Source organism: Erythrolamprus reginae, chromosome 5 (assembly GCF_031021105.1).
Source record: "Erythrolamprus reginae isolate rEryReg1 chromosome 5, rEryReg1.hap1, whole genome shotgun sequence".
NCBI classification, from domain to species: domain Eukaryota; kingdom Metazoa; phylum Chordata; class Lepidosauria; order Squamata; family Dipsadidae; genus Erythrolamprus; species Erythrolamprus reginae.
Window position 1 is genome coordinate 1,660,678 of NC_091954.1, and position 10,033 is coordinate 1,670,710.

Below are 10,033 nucleotides of genomic sequence, written 5' to 3' on the forward strand. Positions count from 1 at the left end.
TGTTGGGCTTTTGCAAGAAAATATTGCTTTTAAGTTTGTGTGTGTGTGGCCTCCACTAAGACAGTTATTACTAGTCAGTGTTGTGGTTAGCTCTGCCCCAGCTCCTGCCCCAAGGACTGTGGATGTGGGGGAGACATCCACATGCTGCAGGCCTGTTGTGCCCCCGGTGGAATCTGATGATGAAGGCTCCTCTGACCAAGAAGACATGAGTGACAGGGAGGAGGAGAGTGTGGCAGACAGCTCAGGAGGAGATCAATTATCTAGCTCCTCCTTGGATTCAGAACAAGAGTTAATGATACAGCCACGCATGTGGAGAGCGATGCATAGGCAACAACAACTGAGAGATTATTATCAAAGAAAATGAGGCCACCTGTGGTTGGGTGGGGCTGTGGTCATTAGTGAGGCTGCTATAAAGAGCAGCCTGTGGGTTTGGCCATTGTGGAGGATTATCTGATCGTTGTGTTTCGTGACTGCTTTGCTGACTTCGACGTTTTGTGTGCTGATTTTTCTCCACTTTGAAACTAAACCAGAGCAAAGTGTGTGTCACTTTGTGAAAGAAGAAAGACTGTGAATTGCCTCACAGCTGCAAGCTAAGTATCACAGAACTGATAAGGGACTTGTACAAATTACCAGTTTGTTTGGAGACCAGTGCTCTTTGCTATACCAAAAGAGGGCTGAGGTTAAGTGAATTTTCATTATAAAGAACATTGTTTTGAATTTTCAAACATGTGTGTGTCTGAAATTTGTACCTGTGAATTTTTGGGAGGATTCTACCAGAGAGCCCGACAGAACAGTCAGTTATTAACTAAAATAAGTGGGAACAAACTGTGTGTTTTGCTACATTCTTATCTAGGGCACAACAAGTTCTTACTTTCTTAAGTTAGAGGAAGAGGCAAGCCTTACGTAAGGTCAGATAAATCATAGACATTCTTGAAAGATTTCGGGAATGTTGTTTTCATTGTCACTTATTAAAATGATGATATTCACACCAGCATCACCCAAAGTGGCCCCAACTTGGCTTTTAACATAATTGAAATGTATAGTTGAAAGATTGGAATCCTAGTTGAAGTCCAATCAGTTAAAGGACTTTGGGTCAGTGGGAAACCACTTATTATAAGTGAATTCCCCTCTTCTAGACGTTTTCGCCTTCAAATAGCTTTGTAAGCAAAAGCTTGGACTTCAAGATGTGGAATTAAACCTTTTACAAATAACACTTTATGAAATTATGATTTCTTTCTGTTGTGCAACACAATAGTCTGGACAGCTGCCCAAATGCTCTTCAAATGCTTTCCCTTCCTTGATGTTCATTGCCCTGGAAATGATTTCTCTCAACAAATATTGGGTAACTGTTTAAATATTACAGGAGCAACCAGTAGTTCACTTTACACAGTGTTGGTTTTGCTGTATGTTGAGACTGTGTGTTTAAGAGTGTGCCCTTACCCAGTTTGTGTACTAATCAAGGTTTATGGAAGGGGTCATCAGCAAGTGTCATTTTTTAACAAATGTATTTATTCATATTCTTTTTATGGGACTCATTTTCAGTCATTCTTAATCTTGGTTTGCAAAGGATTATTACTCCTGGTTTTTATTCTGTTCTTGGTACCATTAAGGCAGCTTACAATAACATAAAAAAGGATACAGATACAATAAAAAGAAGTCAAATATAGAAATATACGATGGATAATTACTAAGGAAATGGCAGTATTAGTCAAAAGGAATGTGATGGGAGAATTTAGAGGAATAAAACAAGCAGCGATAGAAAGTGCTCAGGCGGTCACAGTCCTGGGTTGGAAGGATGAGACAAAATGGACAATGCAAAATTGGTATATGAAACTGACTTGAGACAACTGATGGGACGATGGGACAAGGTAAGATGATATATGGCGAGCAGAATCCGAGACCAAGCTACAAGAAATAAATTGGAATCACTTTATAATATGTAAATAGATATTTTGCTCTTGGGTTAAAATGATTAAATTGATTAAATTGCACTGAATCCATTCCTTCCAAAGGATTATCAGAATTTTAGAATATTTAGCATAAGTAAAACCTTCCTTCCAGTTGAAATCAACTGCTGGTGACTGAATTCAAATTGGTAGTATCTCAACTCTTAGAGATAAACTTAAGTTGAGCTCAATACCTGGTCAGATTGATCTAGTTTTTCTGACAGCAATACTAAAATTACAGTGTTTGCTTGTTTGTTTGTTTGCTTGGTTGCTTACTTACTTATTTAACGTCTATGTTGCCCTTCTCCTCAGACTCAGGGCATCTCACAACAAGAAAAATACAAAACATCTAGAAATCTAAATCTAAAAACATCCTAAAACTCCAATTTCTTAAAGCCAGTTGCTCACATTCAGCTAATTATACATCTTCATCGGCCCGGGGCTAGATGTTAAACTTAATGGCCCCAAATCTGTCGGCAGAGATTCTTGCAGAAGGTGGGGAGGGTGGTATGACTCTCTGGAGGGAGATGATTCCATAGAGCCGGGGCCACCACAGAGAAGGCTCTTCCCCTAGGTCCTGCCAGGCAATGTTGTCTAGCTGACGGGACCTGGAGAAAGCCAACTATGTGAGACCTAGGTAGGTAGGTGGGTGGGTGGGTGGGTGGGTGGTGGGTGGATGGTTGGTTGGTTGGTTGGATGGATGGATGGATGGATGGATGGATAATAGGAGAGAGAGAATTATAGATGGATGGATGGAGGATGGATGTATAGATAGATAGATAGATAGATAGATAGATAGATAGATAGTGGATGATAGATGTATGGATAGATAGAGAGATAGATAGAAAGATAGATGACATTTGTGTCCAGATTTACAATAGTTTTTGAAAGACACAAGAACATTCCTGGACAATTGAAAAAAGCAAATATAATTTTGACAATATCTGAATATGCATTTGGCTAAAACTGCTCTGCTGTTTAGATTGACCATGCTTCAAGTAAATTATTTCTAACCCGAAAGAACAATCAGACCTTAATCATCTGTAAATCAACATTTTAATTTCTTTTAAATATCCAGAAATTGGAAATCGTACCCACCACATCATCATCAAAACCCTATCCTTACATTTGTTCCTGATTTAACCCCCATGCTTTGAAATATTGTGAATTGTAGAAGACTGACAGCTGATGGAGATTTTTACAACAAATATATTCAGACAACTACAGTTCCCAGAAACCACGACAATTCCTTTGGTTTAGATGTTAAAATGGGAAGTTTTAAAATTCACAGACAACGAGGCGATACTGGTTGCATTTTTTGTCAATCCAATTTCCGTCAGTTTGCATCTCAACACAATTTTCTGCCCCTTTTCCATTTGGCTCGTATCGACGCCAGTTGGTGTAATTGACAGGCGTTTCATCAAAATACTCAAAGGATCCTGGAACGGAACTTTCCTTAATTCCTAAGTAGGTGTATTGATTTTGTTCTTTCAAAATTTGCAAAATAGCATCGTTCTCCTTTTCATTCATGGGTGTTGCGATGGAACCCCCTGAAAGTTGACAGGCTTGGATTATTGCGTCAAAGTCAACTCTCTTCCCATTGGTTGCAAATATTTTTTCCTCCGTCTTATTGATCAGTCCCTTCAAGGCCAGAACTGCAACAGAGAAGAAAAAGCACAATTATACATGGTGTCCTACCACGTGGCAATTCCTAGGTGCAAATTATCTTTTCTTAAATATATATATATATATATTTCATTATATGCACTTGGGGAAAAGGAATCCTCAATCTGAGTATTGCATTGGCAGTTCTGTGTTAGCAAAAACTTCAGAAGAGAAGGATTTAGGGGTCGTGATTTCTGACAGTCTCAATATGGGTGAACAGTGTGGTCGGGTGGTAGGAAAAGCAAGTAGGATGCTTGGCTGCATATCTAGAGGTATCACAAGCAGGAAGAGGGAGATTGTGATCCCGCTATACAGAGTGCTGGTGAGACCACATTTGGAATACTGTGTTCAGTTCTGGAGACCTCACTTACAAAAAGATATTGACAAAATTGAACGGGTCCAAAGACGGGCTACAAGAATGGTGGAAGGTCTTAAGCATAAAACGTATCAGGAAAGACTTCATGAACTCCATCTGTATAGTCTGGAGGACAGAAGGGAAAGGGGGGACATGATCGAAACATTTAAATATGTTAAAGGGTTAAATAAGGTTCAGGAGGGAAGTGTTTTTAATAGGAAAGTGAACCCAAGAACAAGGGGACACAATCTGAAGTTAGTTGGGGGAAAGATCAAAAGCAACGTGAGAAAATATTATTTTACTGAAAGAGTAGTAGATCCTTGGAACAAACTTCCAGCAGACGTGGTTGGTAAATCCACAGTAACTGAATTTAAACATGCCTGGGATAAACATATATCCATCCTAAGATAAAATACAGGAAATATTATAAGGGCAGACTAGATGGACCAGGAGGTCTTTTTCTGCCGTCAGTCTTCTATGTTTCTATATACATTTTAAAAAGGCACACAAACATTAAAAGAGACAAAAAAGACAATAACATTTATACATATATACAATGATCAATTCATGCTTATATGTAGATTAACATAATTCTATATTTTCATTACAATTTTTACCAACTCTATATTTTCATTACAATTTTACTTACTTATAATAACCTAAAATTAATAAAATCCTATATGTGTTATTAAATTAAACACTGAACTCCAAATTTCATAATACAGTGGTACCTCTACTTATGAACTTAATTCATTCCGTGACCAGGTAATTAAGTCGAAAAGAGGCAATTTTCCCCATAGGAATCAATGTAAAAGCAAATAATGTGTGTGACTGGGGAAACCACAGGGAGGGTGGAGGCCCTGATTCCTCCCAGGAGATTCCTAGAGAGGCCCCACGGAGGTTTCTCCCTGCCTTTTCCGGCCCTGTTTCCTCCCAGGAAATTCCTAGAGAGGCCCCACGAAGGCTTCTCCTTGCCTTTTCTGGCCCTGTTTCCCCCCAGAAGATTCCTAGAGAGGCTCCACGGAGGCTTCTCCTTGCCTTTTCAAGCCCTGATTTAATTTGATTTGGAAAATGGCTCCACCTCTGATTTCCATGTAGGGAAATGAATGTTTCTCTGACTTTTACGTTTAAAAATATGCATGCAAAGCTTCCTTCTCAAAAAGCAATGGAGAGACCCAATAAATGCAAGATTTTAGAGGAAATTAAACCTATCTCACCATCCCTTTTCACAAAAATATCATTTTTTTTACCCACTCGTGAAAGGTAAGGTATCTTTTTTTTTTTTTTTACAGTTTTTGGTTTCTGTAATTCTAGGAAGAGGGAAAAACAAGCCACATGCCTCCTTCAAGTCTTAGGATCCTCTCTCCCAGACTTCTGAGAGCTCTCTGCATGTCTGGATCGAGGAAAGCTGCACGGCCTGGAAATAAACAGAAAATAAATCCATTTAGCTTTCTAGAACCAGAACAAACCCATTTCTTTCCTCTGAATTTTGTCCCTGGAGAATACTTGAATTTCCCTGTGAGAGAGACGGAGATCATGGGAGAAACATCTCCCAACATATGAAATATGATGAAGCCTATGTAAGAACCCATCCTCGAACACAGCTCATCTGTTTGGAACCCATGTCGCATCTCAGACATCAACACCCTTGACAATGTCCAGAGATACTTCACCAGAAGAGCCCTTCACTCCTCCACCTGAAACAGAAGACCCCACGAGACTAGACTTTCAATCCTGGGCCTAGAAAGCCTAGAACTACGATGCCTTAAACATGATCTGAGTATTGCCCACAAGATCATATGCTGCAACGTCCTGCCTGTCAATGACTACTTCAGCTTCAACCACAACAACACAAGAGCACACGACAGATTCAAGCTTAATATCAACCGCTCCAAACTTGACTGTAAAAAATACGACTTCAGTAACCGAGTTGTCGAAGCGTGGAACTCATTACCGGACTCCATAGTGTCATCCCCAAACGCCCAACACTTTACCCTTAGATTATCTACGGTTGACCTCTCCAGATTCCTAAGAGGTCAGTAAGGGGCGAGTACAAGTGCACTAGAGTGCCTTCCGTCCCCTGTCCTATCGCTCTCCTATATCTCCTATACCTTTCTTCTATTCCTATATCTCTTCTTCTATTCTTTCATTGATATGTTCTATTCCTATATTTTCTATTCTTTCTTAGATATATTTTACTATGAGTCTCTCCTCTATAACCTTCATCATGTATTTTACTATGTCTATATATACCCACTAAAACCCTAATTGTGTATTGGACTAAATAAGTAAGTAAGTAAGTAAGTAAGTAAGTAAGTAAATAAGTAAACAAATAAACAAACAAACAAACAAACCTAAGAGACATTAGAATAGAATAGAATGATATGGGTGACATGATATTAAGGGGGGGGCAATCAATTGGTGGAGCCTTGAATTCACAACAAAAGCAATAATTCTCCGACTACCTTCCGGTCCAGGAGGTCCACCGTCTCCTTTCTCTCCTGTTTCACCTTTTGGGCCTCTTGGCCCTTGAATCCCATCTCTTCCAGAAGCCCCTGGCAAACCGTTGGGGGGTCCCCTGGGGCCTGGGAAGACACAAGAATCAAGGCATTTGAAAGCTGAAAGTAGAGTGCGTTTGTTTTTTTACATTATTATTGTAAAGAAGCAAATTAAGTCATATTTTGAATGAGTGAGTGAGTGAATAAGATGCATTGACAGTATTTAAAATAAGGAATAAAATCAAGGCAGGGAATAACTTTCAAGAAACAAATACTACAGAACTGAATAGACTCTCTTTCTATCATCTATCAGTATCTCTCTCTCTCTCTGTCTCTCTCTCCCTTCCTCTATCTATCTATCATCTATCATCTCTCTCTCTCTCTCTCTACCTCACTCTCTCTCTATCATATATATATATCTGTCTGTCTGTCTGTCTATCTATCTATCTCCCCCCTCTATCATCTCTGTCTGTCTGTCTATCTGTCTATCCATATCTCTCTCTCTCTCTATCCCTCTCTCTCTCTCTCATCTATCATATCTCTCTATCTATCTATCTATCTCCCCCCTCTCTATCATCTCTATCTGTCTGTCTATCTGTCTATCCATATCTCTCTCTCTATCCCTCTCTCTCTCTCATCTATCATATCTCTCTCTCTATCTATCTATCTCCCCCCTCTCTATCATCTCTGTCTGTCTGTCTATATGTCTATCCATATCTCTCTCTCTCTCTCTCTATCCCTCTCTCTCTCTCTCATCTATCATATCTCTCTCTCTCTCTCTCTATCTATCTATTATCTATCGAGAGAGAGAGAGAGACACAGAGATAGAGAATATGGGAACGATCTTGGAAGAATTAGAAACCCACAGTTCAGATATTCTATTTTGACTTCTTTCTTTATTTCTTCATCATATAAATATCTCCTTTAGTTGCAAACATGTATCCCTCCATGCTCAGGTGTGAAGAAGCCATCAATCCCAGGGGACCTACCCTGATTTTGCTGCCAATTTGTTCGCCACCCCGAGTCCGTAATGAGAAGGGAAGCAGATCAATATGATAAAATAAACGATGGCACTCAAGAGTCCTACAGTCATAGTCAACTGAGCCAACTTCATCACTTAAGGAGGCTTTGCTACCACCACCCTCCATTGCTGTTCTCCACAATTTGAGTAACGTTGATCGACTGCAGACCCGTTCGTTTTTTCTTAGAGCTCATATATACCATACCTGGTGGTCCCGTTTCTCCTCTCATGCCATCCCGTCCATCTCTCCCAGGAAGTCCGTTAGCCCCTGGGGTCCCTGGGATTCCTGGAGCGCCAGCACATTTGGCCTCCTGCCCGTGACACGGTAGGGAAAAAATAGCCAGTACGGATGCCACGTAAATCAACATCAGCGGTGTCATGTCTGCTTAGCTTGGAACAAAGAAAATAGAATAGAATTATTTTATGGGCCAAGTGTGACTGGACACACAAGGGATTTGTCTTTGGTGCAGATGCTCTCAGTGTACATAAAAGAAAAAGAGACATTTGTCAAGAATCATGAGATACAACACTTAATGATTGTCATAGGGGTCAAATAAGCAATAAGGAAATATTCAATATTAATTTTAAAAAATTAAGGATACAAGCAACAAGTTACAGTCATACAGTCATAGTTTGGAGGAAATGAGTGATAGGAATGATGAGAAAAATCTAAGTAATAATAGTGCAGACTTAGTAAATAGTTTGACAGTGTTGACGGAATTAATGCTTAGTGGAGTGATGGCGTTTGGGAAAAAACTGTTCTTGTGTCTAGTTGTCTTGGTGTGCGGGGCTCTGTAGCGACGTTTTGAGGAGGGTGGGAGTTGAAACAGTTTGTGTCCAGGATGCGAGGGGTCCGTCAATATTTCCACACCCCTCATTTTGACTAGTGCACTATACAGGTCCTCAATGGAAGGTAGGTTGGCAGAAATGGTTTTTTCTGCAGTTCTGAATTGTATTAATACTTCGTAGCAAAGAGAGAGAGAGAGAGATGTCTATCCTATTATCTATTCTAAACCCTAATTATAATGTTTTCTTTTTAAATTGAATTTTAAAACCAAAAAACCAAAAACAACAACATTAAACTTTCAATAAATTTGTACAGGCTATTATTATTATTATTATTAATTAGATTTGTATGCCGCCCCTCTCCGGAGACTCGGAGCAGCTTACAACAACAAAACAATACAAATCCAATAGTTAAAAACAATTTAAACTAGAACAAAATATGTGAGAAATATTTTCTTTTACTCCTTATCTTTTTTTCCCCCCTCATTTCTTTTTGGAAAACAATAAAGAAACTATTTAAAAAAACAATTTAAAACTCTTAATATAAAAAACAATCATACATCTCAGACATAATCGATACTAGCAAAGTGAAGAAAAAAAACAGAAAAAGAAAAAACAAAAACAGTGGAAACCCCCCCACCCCCCAAACATAAATAAAACATACATTTGGGATATTTACATCCGCTTCTCATTCAGAATTTCAGTCGGAGATATATATGTATTTTTGCCTTGTTTTGGTGAACGTACTGCTTTGCATATTTACATATTTGCTTACTTTTCTACAAACTTAAAATTCTAATCTTTTAAACTGTCTTTCTGTACAGTTTCTTTTCTTTTATCCTTTCTTTCTTTCTTTCTTTCTTTCTTTCTTTCCTTCTACCAATTGTAAAAGTTCTCTCATATTTTATAGTAGCCCAAATCCTCCTTCCCTTCTAGTTCTCTTTGACAGTGTATCCATCTCTGCACAATCCATCACGTTTTTATAATTATAACAATTATAATATTTCAAGTGACGCATTCACCCACTCAAAGCTGCTTTTTCGCATTATATTTATCTGAGCCAGTCGCAGAAAGTTGCTATAGGAAAAGTGCACCGCAGAATTCAGCAGAACAAGATAAAATAAATGATTTTTAATGTACCTGGGGATTTTAGATTAGATTAGTTAATTGAAATTAATTGGATTTAGGACGCTGGTGTTGTATTGTTCTTTCTTTTATAGGCTGTAAGCTGCTCCAGTCCTCGCAGAGGGGGCGAGATATAAACCCAATAAATAAATAATAAATAAATGAAGAAATAATATTGCCATGCAAAGCGTAATACGTTATCTCCCAAACCAAAAAGAACAAGGTTAGCCCTTAAGACGGGCAGCTACGTGCAAATTGAAATTGCCACGATTTCCCAGATTAACTCACCAATCTTCGCCCCGGTGCTAACGAAGTTTTCGAAAGCATCGAATTTATAGTAATATTTACGATTGGGAAACAGCAAACTTAAGTGGACGTGCGGGATGTACTTGTAAAACTCAATAGAAATTACGGGTGGGTGAAGTTGATTTACTGGGCAAATACCTGAAATAGGGTGAAAACCCCATGATGGGAACGAAATGACAATTGTGAAAGTGCAGATCAGATTTCTCCTCTGAGTGGCTTCGTGTCCACTACGTAGTGGCACCTTGGTACTCAACATTAAACTTGATTCCTGGAGGTGTGATGATGAGGACCAAAAACAATGAAGACCAAAGAACATTTTCCTGTAAGCAAT

The 10,033-nt window shown here is 38.9% G+C and overlaps 1 protein-coding gene across 2 annotated transcripts; it reads right to left on the reverse strand.

Moving 5' to 3' along the window:
• Positions 1–1,554: 1,554 nt before the first annotated feature.
• LOC139167465 (pulmonary surfactant-associated protein A-like) lies at positions 1,555–9,706 on the reverse strand. Of its 2 annotated transcripts, none has more exons than XM_070751897.1 (5): positions 9,685–9,706; positions 7,691–7,875; positions 6,432–6,551; positions 5,306–5,383; positions 1,555–3,601 (listed from the first exon to the last, which is right to left on the reverse strand). In XM_070751897.1, the coding sequence occupies exons 2-5, from the start codon at positions 7,863–7,865 to the stop codon at positions 3,225–3,227; spliced, it is 750 nt and encodes a 249-aa protein (XP_070607998.1). In that variant the 5' UTR covers positions 7,866–7,875; positions 9,685–9,706; the 3' UTR covers positions 1,555–3,224. The 2 variants fall into 2 exon arrangements, with proteins under 2 accessions (XP_070607998.1, XP_070607999.1); XM_070751898.1 differs by having other exon boundaries at positions 9,412–9,703.
• Positions 9,707–10,033: the final 327 nt, after the last annotated feature.